Here is a 14,404-nt window from a genome sequence, read left to right as displayed (position 1 = left end):
TTTGGGTGATCCATACTTGCTGGGTAGACTATAACATGCATTATCAAGGGATTGTAGAGTCAATATAGTGATCTTGCTTGAAACCTATCTGACTGGTCTTTATGCCAGGTCGTTTGATCAGTAATTACACGTTTTAGCGGTTCAACTTTTGTCAACTTGAATCTAGGACTTTTTGACTTGTGGTATTTTGACTGGATTATTGTAACGTAGTGATCCAGCATCTTATGTCGTTATGTATTCATACAATTACATCATATTTCCTTCATATATGTACAATAATCTAGTTGTTTCATGCGAACTATAGGAGAATAACATTCAATGTCAGCATTGATAACGTCTAACACCAGTCAGAGGGAACTCGATGAGAGAGAAAAAAAAGGAAACACCAGAGAGAGCTTGATGACGAATGGAAAAAAGGCTAGCTGGATTCGATCTCGGTAATTCCACATATTAACCCATATGTCCATTTTGGTTTGATCATTCTTCCTTAGCAACTCATATACCCAATGGTTTCTTATATGGCCTTTGTGTTACCTCTCTTATCCTTTTGTTCCCTTTCCACAACAAGTAACGAAAATCATATCCTCCTTATCTTGCGGGTTGACAACCACATTCGTCTTCCGTGACGGGATATCGAGAAAGGGAAATGAAGACCAAGTATTAGATGGGACAACTTACAGTCGATAAATAACTCTCTGCGACTATTCTAGCTCTAGCATTTAAGGATAATTTCATTTCTGAAATTTCTTTATCTACATCTTCCATAAATTGTATAATGAAATCTACTAATTTATGTTTAAGCATTGATTCTGAATGGAAATTGGTTATAAGGAATGAGATGTCGTAGCCCTATAAATCGGAATATAAAACATATTTATCGTTATTATTAGTTTTACGACAGATTGAGAGAAATAAAGATAATAGTAAAGATCTATTTTGATAGGTTTTACTGATATTCATATAAATGAATAAAGATTATAGGTACGGCACCACTTACGGGTAATGGTTTTCTTCTTAAAATAACAAAACCTTCTGCTCTCATCATCATAAATCTAGTAAATTTATGACATAGGATTTTTTCAATTTCATCTGCTTGTTTAATTTTTATTGATAATCTAATTGAATTTACTGAAGGTTCAATTAAAACTTTTTCACTTTCATTTCTTGAAACTATTAAAGGTTTTAATAAAACTTCAGGTGAATTTCCAACTTCAATTTCAGGTTTATTATGTCTTTCAACCATTTGTGAACTAAAATTTTCTAATGTTAATGCTGCCGTTAATGTTGCTCTAACAGCATTCAAATAGGGTCGTAATGTGTTAGACTATATACCAAAATAAAGAGAAGTCAGCTTGAAAGTAGCAAGACGCGATAAGATTATCATGAGGAAAACAAGCACAACACATACCATGATGAGCAAATGAGATGAATGGAGGACAGGGAAGATGAAGATGTAGATGCTTCTTGAGACTGTTGCTTGATCTGATCTAATATACGAGGAGGATATATATCTATATATATGTATAGTTGTTCAATGCTATCAATACCATCTCTATCGCTGTCAATGTTGTTGCACAGGACGTCATCACTGTTCATCAAGATATAAGAGGTATGCCACATTCAGCCGAAATAGCCGTAACTCCGATCTCACGTGTTTTAACGTTTACTTGCCACCCACCCACGTGTAAAATTTCTGATTTCTGAAAAAGTTGAAAAGTTGAAAACATAAACGTTGAGAATGTTTATTTAACTGTTTTGACTTTGGTTTTTTATCCTCTTTCAACCTTCTCCTTGTTTCTCAAAACTCACTCTCTTTTTCTTGTATAACAAAAACAAGAACAATAATTCAAAATGGCCGTCAAAATGAACCTTTGGGTGAGCTCGATGTCCTAGTTTTCCCCACAAAAGTATAACATAGCTAACTAATCCACTTTATTTTTCCAGTCTCTTACCCTTCTCCCAGGAGAGAAATATCCTCTTTACATCAGAAGAGATTTCCAAATTACCAATGTAGCTCTTGGTGAAGATTTGAAATCAGCTGATGGTAGATCAGTCATCAAAGTTACCCATAACCCAATTCCACCTTCAGCTTTAGAATCTGATTCTGACACTGAATTCGATTCTGATGATTATGATTCAGAATTAGATGGTGAATTAGATGACGAAGAAGATGATGATGATGAAGAAGAAGAGGAAGATGCTGAAGAGAAACCCAAAGCTACTAAGAAAGCCGTAAAAGCCGCTGCCGCTATCGCTGCTGCTGATGAAGAGATGGGTGAAGATGACGAAGATGAAGATGATGAAGATTTCAGTGTTGATGAGGATGATGAGGATGATTTCGATGAAATTGAAGAAACCAATGTCATCGCTTCTCTTACCGCCGGTCGAGTGAGTAGAACTAATAGTAGTATCATTGAGACTTGAGCAATCGCTAACAATGTTTTCCATTTTATAGGTTGAACAAGCTACCGTTAACCTTACTTTCGTCGAAGGTGACGTTGTAATTTTCGAAGCTACCGGTGAAAAGTGAGTGTTATACATACGTTGTCATCTTATCCTTATGAGGGTCTCAGACTGATCATTCTTTCCCCCTATTTTAGCGCTGTCCACCTTCTCGGTAACTACATCGATCAATACCCAGATGTCTCTTCAGACGATGAATCCGACTACGACTCTGAATTCTCTGGTGAAGATGATTACTCTGATATCTACGGTTCAGAAGACGATATTGAACTCGACACTGAAGAAGAAGAGGCCGTTGCGTAAGTTTATAGCTGTTAAACAGCCTGCCGTCTTTGGAGATCGCCAGCTAATGCACATCGCACATATAGTAAAATCACCGAAATCCCATCTGAAAAACCTTCCAAAAAAGCTGCCGCTTCACCTGCTACTTCCAAAAAGGCTGCTGCCGCCCCTGTAGCTGAATCAAAACCTGCTCAAAAAAGAAAAGCTGAAGATATCGATTCACCAGCAAAAGCTACCCCAACTGCCGAAACCGAAGGTTTAAGTAAAAACCAAAAGAAAAAATTAGCTAAAAAAGCCAAAACTGAAGCTGAATCTCCTGCTCCTGCTAAAAAAGAAGAAAAGAAAGTTCCAGCTAAGGTGAGAAAATAGATCTTCATCCGATTCTTGCTTTCCATCCTATTTAGAATATACATTTTTCCGGGCTTCCCCAGTGCTCCAATTTAGTGCAGTAAATATATTACTATACAGATATCATGCATATTCATTGCTTGTGATCATCATTTTGTTTGAATTTGAAGTACTAACGATTTAATATTCTGTCTCGCAGAGAACCCTTCCTTCCGGTCTCGAAATTGAAGATGTCAAAGTTGGAGATGGTGCCGTTGCCAAAACCGGTAAACGATTAGGTATGAGGTGAGTAAGAACGGCTTGTATCTCCTTGACTCTTTATGTTATTTTCAAAACACAAAATCAGATTCGACTATATACAACTATATATGCTAATTCTTTGTTCTTCTTTCAATCACAGATATATCGGTAAACTCACCACCGGTAAACAATTCGATGCCAACACATCTGGTAAACCATTCACCTTTGTTCTCGGTAAAGGTGAAGTCATCAGAGGTTGGGATGAAGGTTTAGCTGGTATGGCTGTTGGTGGTGAAAGAAGATTAACCGTGAGTTGATCATTTCATTGCCCATTGGAACATCTAAGGAGATTTATGCTGATAACAATTGATGACAGATTCCCCCTCAACTCGCTTATGGTAGTCAAAAGATCCCTGGTATCCCTAAAAAGTGAGTTATATCTGAATTGAAACTGTTCGCTAGAAAGAGATAAGCTTATTTCTATGTCAATTCAGCTCTACCCTCAAATTCGACGTCAAACTCGTTTCCATCAACTAAGCGACGGTTATGACAAAATATACCGATGAGGTCGCAGGAAAGGTAGAATAGAAAAGAGATAAACAAACGGAAACTGTTGTTACATATGAAAGAGAATGCAGAAACTGTATCTGTTGCAATTGGTACTACTTCTTCTTGGTGGTACCTCGGCGATATTAAAGGAAAGAAGAATCATAATACATATAACATTGTTCTGCTCGATGGATAGAGCATAAGCGAGTCTATGAGAAATAGAGTGAACCACCTCCACTTACACCTCCACCCTCTCAACTATCACCTCCACTATGTACATTCACACCATAATAACGATATCTCGGCCATATCCGTACAAATGGGAATATCAATGGTGAATGATGTATGATGTATGATGACACCGAGGTTGATAGTTTGTCGGGGAACAGCAAAGAGTGAGAGTAAGAGCATGTACGATAACATAATAAATACTAATAATTATGCTCAATGCCCGATTCCCACCTCTTTTTACTTTGATATATAAATAGAAAGCCTACCAGAGCATAAAACTTCTTACTTACATTCATACACATCCACTTTCATACTAGAACAATAAAGTAACTTATCCCTTCCTCATCCATAACAAATCGTATCATATCCAACATGTCTCATACCGCCCAAAGAGCTCAAGGCAAAAACCGAGTTATTCTCGGAACGTAAGTTTAGTTTTATAAAAGATTTACAATTGATCTAATCCTTCATGGCTGACATTATGGGTCTATATTTGAATGTGAAAGTATGACATTCGGTCCTGATGAATCTAAAGGAGCCAGAATAACTTCATTAGATGAATATAAGAAACATTTAGATTATTTCCAATCACAAGGATATAATGAGATTGATACAGCTAGAGTCTATATAGGTGGATTACAAGAAGATTGGACTCATCAAGCGGGTTATAAAGAAAGAGGTTTAAAATTAGCTTCAAAATGGTATCCTAATGAAGCTGGTGCACATAAGGAAGAAAAAATCAAAGAAATCGTTAATAAGAGTTTATCAGAGTTGAAAACTGATAAAGTTGATATCTATTATCTTCATGCTGGTATGTTGAATAAAATTACTAATAGCCTCAACCCTCTCGATTCTGCATATTCATCACTCGATGATTTTTGATGACACGGTTAACATGTCTTTTTCCTCACTTCCACAGCTGATCGAACCACCCCATTCCATGAATCACTGAAAGCTATCAATGACCTTTATAAAGAAGGTAAATTCGATACTTTCGCTATTAGTAATTTCACTGCTGCAGAAGTAGCAGAAGTTTGTACAATCTGTCAATACGAAGGATGGGTTAGGTGAGTACAAGTCTAGTAGCCTAATATTGCGTAAGAAACGCATTAATCCAATCTCTCTTCTTCTTGGAACAGACCTACCTTATACCAAGGTGTAAGTCGAAATTATTCCTTTTATTTGGTAAATTACAAGTTTAGGCATCTTATCGACTTACATCCCTTATTTCCAATTTAGATGTACAATGCTCTTGCAAGAGGTGCAGAACCTGAACTCCTTCCTGTTCTTAGAAGATTCAAGATTGATTGGGTTGTTTACAACCCTATTGCGGGTGGATTATTGAGTGGTAAATACAAAAGTGAAGAGCCACCTACAGATGGTAGATTCAGTGATAAGGCTAGTAGTGGAGCAATGTATAGGTGAGTTGTCTTACGGAAAACTCTACTCCTGCATCTGATCTTCGATTCTCATTGATGATTCGAAAAAAATCATACTACATTCAACTTTCTGTGGCGGTATGATTCATTATACAGGACTTTTAGAATCAATTAACTAATTCTGATTCTTCTTTCCCTTCCACAGAAAACGATACTTCCGACCAGCAGCTTTCGATGCACTTGAAGTGATCGAAAAAGCTATCAAACCCCATAATTTGACAATGGTTGAAACTGCTTTGAGATGGTGTGTTCATCACTCACAACTTAACTTAGCTGCTAAAGGTGGGAACGATGGTATTATCATGGGTGTATCAAGTTTCCAACAACTTGAATCAAATCTCAAAGATCTTGAAAAAGGTCCTTTACCTGAAGATGTAGTACAAGCACTCGATGAAGCTTGGTTAATTTGTAAAGCTTCTGCTGTTCCTTACTGGCACGGCGAGAACAAATATACCTACGAATTAACACCCGAATTATATGGTCAAAAGAAGTAATCAAAAAAGTATTGATCAGATCTGGTGAATCAATAATACATAAAAATGGATGAATCCTCGTCGGATATCACATGAAGAAGATAAACGGTCTTATATCTTAAGAATGCATCGTAGTAACATTACAACTATAAGGGTTATCTTACAACTCCATATCTGTTACGTCACCTAGTTTTGAGATTGTTGGTTACACATGTTCCGTTAAAAGACCTAGTAATACAGTTCTACATTCTTCCATTACACCTCTTTTGAGTGTTCCAGCCAAATAAGCAGTATAAGCAACTATACTTGCACATTTATTCTTATCTTTTACTGAAGGTAAAGCGAAAGGATGTTCACATGATAATACGTTATCTAAGTAATTTATCGCACTACGTTGGGCTAATGACGGTTCAATCCTGACGTTGTGCTTGTTCATAGTATTGTTCGAAGCCATTTCTCCAGAAGTGGAAGGTGTTATGATGATATATGGTGCTTGTAAAGGATCAAGTCCATCTAGAGCGACCGAATACGACCATACGATTACTGCGAGTGAACAGTATTAGAATAACTATGCGCAGTGTCAGACGGGGAAGTATACTTACAAGTTGCAACATACTAATCAAAAGGGCAAGAATCGTCAGTATGCAACATAGGCAAAGTAAGTGAAACTCAGCGTGGACTTACAATACACCATGGTACCATACTAGTACGCTGAAACTTGGTCTCGCTACTCCATCTGAATACATGTGCGAGTACTGTAAAACGCACAAGTGATGAGCAAGTCAGTGTACATAATATAAAACTTATCAGGTTTTGACAAGGATAAGTTGACTTACGACGCAAAGCAGCATGACAACAATAAGCACCATCTTGTGATTTCGCCCATGAGTTAACATAAACGTTGGCTGCAGCCCATTCACCTGGAGATATTGGTCGACCGGCAATTTCTATATATTACCAAAAGATATGAAGAAGTTAGCTCCAAAAACCTGGTTCTATACATATATCAGTCACAAGAGATGACACCTGACTTACTCTTCGTTCCAGCAAAAATTCGAATTTGTTCTGAATCACTTAATAACAAAACAGCACCTAGATGTGAGAAAGGTATACCAACAGAAATCATTGGATGTTGATTTTGAGATGAATTTCCCATAACGGATGAAGATGAAAAACCAGATTTTGGTGATTGCGATAACAAGTTATTATTGTTGTTGGTAGAGAAATTCTCATCGACATAATCTCTCCAAGATTCAAAAGCTACTCTAAGTGAATCCTTCCAAGTTGTAATTTTCGATACATGAACCATTGATAAATCACCTAAATCTCTCCATAATAAAGTCCATTGAACACAATGTAAACCATGTATCATAATCCATAAATGTAATTTTGTTAATCTATTTGATTTTGATATCGTACCTCTACCTGCTAATTCTCTTAAAGCATTTCTGAATGTAGGTGGTTTTGTGGATTTATTTAAATTTTCATTCCATATAAATGGATTTGAAGATTCCCACACTTCATCACATTCAGGTAATTCAATTTGAATCAAATAACAATGTATCTATATAGTATGGAAAGGGAAAAATCTATTAGCTCATGCACCAAGAAAAAAAAAGGATAAGAAACGATCATTTGACAAACCAAAAAAATGAAAAACTTTGGGACTTACCAGTAAGAAACCCCGATATAAAGCAGCATTTTCGGTATCCATCAGGAAAGAGAACCAACCCAGACGTTTTCTTTCTTCTTCCGCGACCCATTCTAACCAGCATGCCATCGGATCATCTAAGGAATTCTTCAGCTTGCGATCATAATTCGGTAAGAGGTAACCAGACTGTCTAGCGAGATTGATTATAGGCGAATGAAATATCTACGCGAATAGGGGTTGTCAGTCATACTTGCCAAAACTTGGTTGTAAGTTGAATTTAATGGTATACTTAGCAAAATTGATGAGAGACATACCTGAGCTACATCATGTTGCTTTAATGAGCAGAACGACCTTGCAAAATGATTTAATAGTAATACAGTCTGAAGACTGGATACAGAAGCTGTAGGTTCTTCTTCGACTGAATCGAAAATCCTATTTCTTAGATGTTTATGTATTCTAGAAGCCATTTCTAATCCATCTGGGTCATTCGCAAAAGCTGTACCAACGCATATCATAGCTAATAACAAGTCAGGTGCAAGTTTACGATAAGCTAATGACGCTTCATGTATTATAGGATAGAGCGGTGCGAAATGCCTAACATACATTTGATCAGCTACCAAACAGATGAAATCTATGCAGAGAGACGATATACATACATGAAATACAATTCCAGATAAAGTCTCATTTGTTGAAGACTGAATGAGGAAGACATCAAATCTCGCTTAGCTTGAGTCTGATTTAGGAAAATGTGACGATCAGCAACGAATGAATACACAGCAATCTCTATGAATGGACTTAATAAACTTACATCAAATAAATCCAACATTTCTAATCTAATCTCCTCATCCAATATCTCCTTCTTTTTAGGTAATTGCCATGGAGATAAACGTGACCATCTTTCTGATAAATCCCCATAGATGTTTTGTGAGGGTTGAGGTGGTGGTACATGTGCAATTACATCTTCAGGATAGGTTGATCTCATTCTACTTGGCGGTCTTTGTGATAAAGTTGGTATATTATGTTGATAAGGATTTGAATGATGTGAATGAAGATTTAAAGCATTTGGTGAACGTGATGATAATATTTCATTTGAGGTCAAAATACCGTTATTATCGTTATCAAACTCATTATCATCATCATCGCCATTGATCACACCATTATTATTATTATTATTGTTGTTGTTGTTGTTATTGTTATACACCATCGCAGGATGATGAGGAGAAAGATGATTGTTATTGTTATTATCGATAATTGATAAATTCGTTGAAGATGGGATCATTGGATTTTCGGGTGACGGATTGAATAACCAAGATAACAAGTCATCCATATTATCTCCTGTTTGCATCTGATTGTTATGCATACCGGATGGTGACGCCCAGTTGAATTCTTCACCTGCTATAATCGTTGTATTGTCATTGTTCCCCTCATCCTGTTCAGATAAGTCAACTTGAAAAGCATCCGATGTCGATGTTGTAATTTGAGGTATTGAAGAAGAATTATTGTTGTTACCCAGTAGATTCATATCTGTATTCCAATTATTAGTCGAAGCGGATTCAGCACTTAAAGGCGGAATATTTATCTGTTGTTGATGCTGCTGATCATGATCACTATCCCCTTCATTCTGTGAGTTCTGCTGCCATATAGTACCAAAAGGTTCATTCCTATCTCGCTCATCTCTAATTGAACTTGATACCGTCATAGGAGACACTTGTCGTTGAAGGTGATTCGTGGTGGTGTTGATGCTGTATGACGATCTTTTTCTTTTCCTAGCAGGTGACATGCCTTTTTGACCTGAAGATATCGATGATGTATCGTTTGGATCTCCTCCATCACCAGTGCCAATACCATTACAAGCTGTACTTTGGTGTTTTCTCAATACATCAGGTCTTGCGAAACCTTTTCCGCATATTGGACATACACAACTTGGTCTTTCATCTGCGAAGATACATGTTTCCACACAAATTTAGCTAGGTTACGTCGACTAAAATCATGCGAAGAGGTATTATAGATAACATGACCCACGATTTAATGCATGTCTTTCAAGATAATCTCGTCTAGCATATGTCTTGGGACATTTCGTGCATGTATACACTTTGGTATGTGTTGCCGATGTCATTGACGTAGGTGAAGGTGACATACCAATCAATATTATTGGGATTCGGTACGATAAGAATGTTACGAGTAAGGTGGGAATAGAATTACAGAAAGGAAGTGAAAAGTGGGCGGTGGGGAATGAACGTTGTAAGCGCGGTCTCATATAGGGATGATGGTGATGAAATTGAATAAACGGCGTCAGGGGAAACAGGCCATATCTCTATCTCTCCTATGTATGGTTCAAGTCAATAAGCCGATAAGCCAATGATCGGAGACTGCTATCCAAGCTTGTATCGTCACCTGATAAGGCGGATGGATTTACATTCACATAATCAGGGTTAAATCAGTTAAATCTTCGGGATAAAATGCATGGTCATTCAATAGTTGATTCGGTATATCTCGGCTACATTGGCCAACTTCGCTATCACCCCTTGTGTAAGAAATCAGTCGTCTGCATGGAAAAGTCATCTCACAGATGCACTTCACTTAGTTAAAGCTTTCTAAGCAAGCAGACCCCGCATACCAAGGGACTGGCGGAAGATGTCAGACAAAGGAGAGGAAAACCAATAAGATTAAAGGAGAGTTCGACTATCACAACCGGAAGATAACAGAGGTGAACAGGTGCAATTACTTGTCTGGTTCATGTTCGCCAATACGCATGCATAGTTTACAAGTATTAGGCCCTTTTTTAACCTCTACAGTATTTACATTAATTTATCTAACCCTGATCAAGCGTTGTATTCTTCTATAACACTTTTCGGTTTGATATACTTTCCTATAGGCTTATAAGGGATATCATCGATACTATGGAGCGTCTGTTAGATGACCTGCTTTCATGTTTGATTGTGCATTGTGGATAGTTTACTTACCCAAAAGATCGCAAATCACCCATTTTTAACCCTCGCTCACTATCAGTCCACTGAGGCGCAGCGGTAACACCGAATACAATAACATGTAAACCGTATTTATAGTCAGGTGTACCTAGAGCTTCACCATTTCCTGCATCTAAGACTGTGATGAGATCAGGTACTGTGGCAATAATTTCCGATTTGCCATCCACTTCGTGAACGGCATATAAATTTTCATTCTTGAAGGGGACTAATTACGATTATTTCATCATCAGCTCTAGTTCGTCAACATGACTAGCAACCTAAAGTTTAACTTACTCTTCAAAGTTCCGGTATAGGTTACAGACTGATCTTCGACACCTTCATCTGGCTGACTGGCTGCAATCACGACTTCACCAATCGAATGACCTTTATAAACTCTTCGGTTTATTTCAACAATCTTCCCCGCGAATAACACTTTACCGGTCTCAGTACCACCAATAGCATCAATGATAACTGAGCCAACGTTAGAAATATTATGTTGTTTATTCGCTAATGTGACTGCTCGTCCAATTCGCCAAGATAAAGATACTGTATTCTTGATCATAGCTTTTTGACAAAATTCAACTGTTAAAGGTCTAGAAGCGTGTCCAACTTGTGTACCCACTATAGACAAGAGCGTTAGCTTTATTGATCGGCTATCTATTCTCCACCTATGGCTGAAGAAATGACCTACTCTCGGTACAAGCAGCTCTAAGCGATGCATCAATGGAATGATCGAATTTTGCTCTTGTCATGAACTGTTGAATTTGGTATATCAGCTTCATATGCCATTTTTGAGCTATATATATATACAAGGATAACTCACTAGAAGGTTTCCATCACCACTAGAAATACAGCACGGAAGCAAGTTTTTACCTTTATCTTCATCGTCATAGATATTTGGTGTAGTTTGCCATCCAGTAGGATAGGCTCGACCCTGAAACAAATCATTCAATACTCTATCTTGTTGAACAATAGTACCGATCAAACAATTTAGACTTACCATGAAGTCCCCATCGATCACAGGGATATCCAGGATCGCGTCTGAACCAGTAATCATCTACTAATATTGTCAGCCGTATAACAAGGAGAAATATGGTACTATCTATGACTCACGTTAATCATTCCATTGGATCCACCGATTTCCAAAGCGCATAAACCGGCAGGTGGTGGATACTAAACGATGGGTGATAAACCCATCAGCTTATTCCCCCAATACCCTTTTTGCGTTTTTGAAATCACTTACATTCAAGAGTTTATACAATTCAGTCATAGCTTCATTGTACTCCTCCCCCAAACACCTTTCAGCACCGACTTCTGGACTACCCATAATTCCACCCCAGCCTATCATTTGATCAGATTTTAATGAACCCAATTCTATTACTCTAATTTTGGCTCCTCCCTCATTAACCATTTCTCTTAAACATAAATAATCCTGTTGAGGATCACCTCCACCACCACAACCTAGTATATACGTCCCAATCCTAATGAAATCTAAATCTAACGCACTCAATGTCCAAACACCATTTGATACATCTGGTCTATAATCTAAGATATCCTTTGCTAACCATTCGATATCTTTTTTATTTGAAGGTCTTCTAGGATTAGGGCGAAGTTCAACATTTTTTTCCAATGAATGTGCCTGTGTTGAAGAAATGACTGAGTTATCTGAATTGGATCCACTCCATTCTCCAGCAGCTTTAACGAAAAATCTACATTTTCCAACAGTATAAGCGATTGGAATTGCTTCAGATTCAATTACATTGACTGTTTTAGGATTAGCTCCAGAATCGATAGCACGTTGAATGGCTTTCTTTTCAATTTCATGTTTGACCACATCAATAGTTTGACCTTCTATGTTTTCAACAGTATCGATAGTTCCAGCAACTTGAGCTATAGCTGCACCGACCGCATTGGCACATTCGTAATGAGGGAATCGATGAACTTTACTTGCGCCTGATAAGTAATCCGGGGCCAACAAAGCACCACCACCAACAAGGTATACGGGAATATCCTGGCAACATATTTAGCAAATATGGCTTTTATATTCAAATACAGAAAACTTACTTGAGCAGATGTCTTCATAGAGTCAACAGTAATTTCGAGCATAGCTTTCATTCTTTCTCTGGCGGCATTTACATAATCTTTTGATATATGTTGTACTGCTGATGTCTCTCCGACTTCAGCCACTCCCGCTGCAACAGCGATGTCAGTTGCAGTCAGGATTTTACCGCCAAACACAAGGGCTTCTTCCGTGATTCTGTATCCTACTGATTCTGGTCCCACAGTCACCTTGCCAGTAGATGAATCTTGTTTGACTAACGAACCACCACCTAAACCTATACTGGTCACATGAGGCATAGCGAAATTCAGACGTACACCACACAATTCATGGTGACTAGCTGCTTGACGGGGAAACCCAGTTGGTCTGATAATGCAGGTCGTGTCAGCATTGGCTCAAGTTGAATGCGCCTATTTAATCGAACTCACAAAAGTACACCAACTTCGGTAGTTGTTCCACCAATGTCAACTACTAAAGCTGTTTCTTTCTTTGCTTTTGGATCTGCTAATTTAGCCAAGAAACTTGCACCTCTCATTGAATTCGTTGGACCAGAAGAGAAAGTTTTGATAGGTAGTGGAGCAGCTTCTTCTAGACTTAACAAAGTACCATCATTACTGGTTACGAATACAGGACATGTTAAACCTAAGGCAGTTGCAGCTTCTCTAAATCCATTAACTGTAACATGAGCAAAAGGTAATAATGATGTATTCAATATTGTAGCATTTTCTCTTTCTAATAAACTGATATTGGCAACTTTTTTCGAACATGTCGTAAATACACCTGGTATACATCTTTGTACGATTTCTTCGACTTGTTCTTCTTGCTTAAGTGTGAAATCGATGGGTGCATATACAGCTGATATAGCGACGGCGCGAATTCTCTACAGCATGACAGTCCAGTTAATTAAGCTAAACAAAGATAATAAAGAGATTATTCGACTTACAGCTGCCTTGATTTCTTCACAAAGTTTTTCGATTTCGCTTGGAACCACCTAACACATTATGTTCTATCAGTCTTTAGGCAAATGAAGTTTCAGTTAATAAGAAATCGACTTACACTACTTATTTCACTTCCATCAATTTGTAAACCACCTTCAACGAAGAAACAAGGACCTTGCAAAATTTCTCTTAATTCATATGGAAATCCAGCAAAAGGTGGAGTTCTTCTTGAAAAAGGACCACATAATCTAATTACCGCAACTCTTTCTAAACCATTTTCAGATCTTTGAATCAACGCATTGACAAAATGTGTTGTACCAATTGATATAGCTTTAATATCTTTTTTCTTCAAATTATTTTCAGTTTCACATTGTTTTAATACTTTAGATATTACTTTTTGTATACCGTTTGTTACTTGAGGTGTTGTAGGTGTTTTGGATGCTGCCAATACTACTTTTTCAGCTCCTGGAGTCAAATCTAATACAGCTGCATCGGTATTTGTTCCTCCGCAATCTACTCCAATTCGGATTTCTCGTACTTGTTCTTGTACCAAAGTCATTTTCACACAAATATGACAGCTGTATTGAGCGTTCAAGCTTTGGGCTCTTCTTTGTAAAATTCAATTCTAAGGATATATGGTCTAAAAATACTATAAGCAAATAAGATAACGATCAATTGATTGTCTTGTTTGACATATCTAATCAATCTTGATTATGACATCAACGTAGATATAGCTACGATAGTAGCCCACTCTGCCCATCGCCC

The 14,404-nt window shown here is 37.6% G+C and overlaps 5 protein-coding genes across 5 annotated transcripts; 2 read left to right on the top strand and 3 right to left on the bottom strand.

Annotated features, from left to right (window-relative positions):
* Window positions 1-660: 660 nt before the first annotated feature.
* Window positions 661-1,411, bottom strand: L201_006450 (uncharacterized protein; the record flags this gene model as incomplete). Its single annotated transcript, XM_066222169.1, has 3 exons — window positions 661-849; window positions 998-1,324; window positions 1,409-1,411. The coding sequence occupies 3 exons, from the start codon at window positions 1,409-1,411 to the stop codon at window positions 661-663; spliced, it is 519 nt and encodes a 172-aa protein (XP_066078266.1).
* Window positions 1,412-1,851: 440 nt separating this feature from the next.
* On the top strand, window positions 1,852-3,870 carry L201_006449 (uncharacterized protein; the record flags this gene model as incomplete). The annotated part of the gene is made up of 9 exons (XM_066222168.1): window positions 1,852-1,875; window positions 1,945-2,388; window positions 2,456-2,526; window positions 2,601-2,762; window positions 2,832-3,102; window positions 3,293-3,378; window positions 3,494-3,641; window positions 3,710-3,762; window positions 3,828-3,870. The coding sequence occupies 9 exons, from the start codon at window positions 1,852-1,854 to the stop codon at window positions 3,868-3,870; spliced, it is 1,302 nt and encodes a 433-aa protein (XP_066078265.1).
* A 615-nt stretch (window positions 3,871-4,485) lies between these two features.
* Window positions 4,486-6,046, top strand: L201_006448 (uncharacterized protein; the record flags this gene model as incomplete). Its single annotated transcript, XM_066222167.1, has 6 exons — window positions 4,486-4,538; window positions 4,620-4,924; window positions 5,033-5,180; window positions 5,253-5,271; window positions 5,353-5,534; window positions 5,698-6,046. 6 exons carry the CDS (start codon window positions 4,486-4,488, stop codon window positions 6,044-6,046), a joined length of 1,056 nt encoding a protein of 351 aa, XP_066078264.1.
* Window positions 6,047-6,230: 184 nt separating this feature from the next.
* Window positions 6,231-9,813, bottom strand: L201_006447 (uncharacterized protein; the record flags this gene model as incomplete). The annotated part of the gene is made up of 10 exons (XM_066222166.1): window positions 6,231-6,568; window positions 6,628-6,640; window positions 6,710-6,780; window positions 6,862-6,972; window positions 7,061-7,589; window positions 7,698-7,898; window positions 7,991-8,270; window positions 8,333-8,409; window positions 8,485-9,611; window positions 9,699-9,813. 10 exons carry the CDS (start codon window positions 9,811-9,813, stop codon window positions 6,231-6,233), a joined length of 2,862 nt encoding a protein of 953 aa, XP_066078263.1.
* A 685-nt stretch (window positions 9,814-10,498) lies between these two features.
* L201_006446 (uncharacterized protein) lies at window positions 10,499-14,198 on the bottom strand (the record flags this gene model as incomplete). The annotated part of the gene is made up of 12 exons (XM_066222165.1): window positions 10,499-10,574; window positions 10,640-10,868; window positions 10,937-11,263; window positions 11,334-11,397; window positions 11,466-11,576; window positions 11,643-11,699; window positions 11,756-11,815; window positions 11,886-12,653; window positions 12,707-13,067; window positions 13,130-13,581; window positions 13,645-13,692; window positions 13,758-14,198. The coding sequence occupies 12 exons, from the start codon at window positions 14,196-14,198 to the stop codon at window positions 10,499-10,501; spliced, it is 2,994 nt and encodes a 997-aa protein (XP_066078262.1).
* Between the last annotated feature and the right edge of the window lie 206 nt (window positions 14,199-14,404).

Source organism: Kwoniella dendrophila, chromosome 9 (genome assembly GCF_036810415.1).
Source record: "Kwoniella dendrophila CBS 6074 chromosome 9, complete sequence".
Classification (NCBI taxonomy): domain Eukaryota; kingdom Fungi; phylum Basidiomycota; class Tremellomycetes; order Tremellales; family Cryptococcaceae; genus Kwoniella; species Kwoniella dendrophila.
This window is presented reverse-complemented; position numbering and strand designations above follow the sequence as displayed.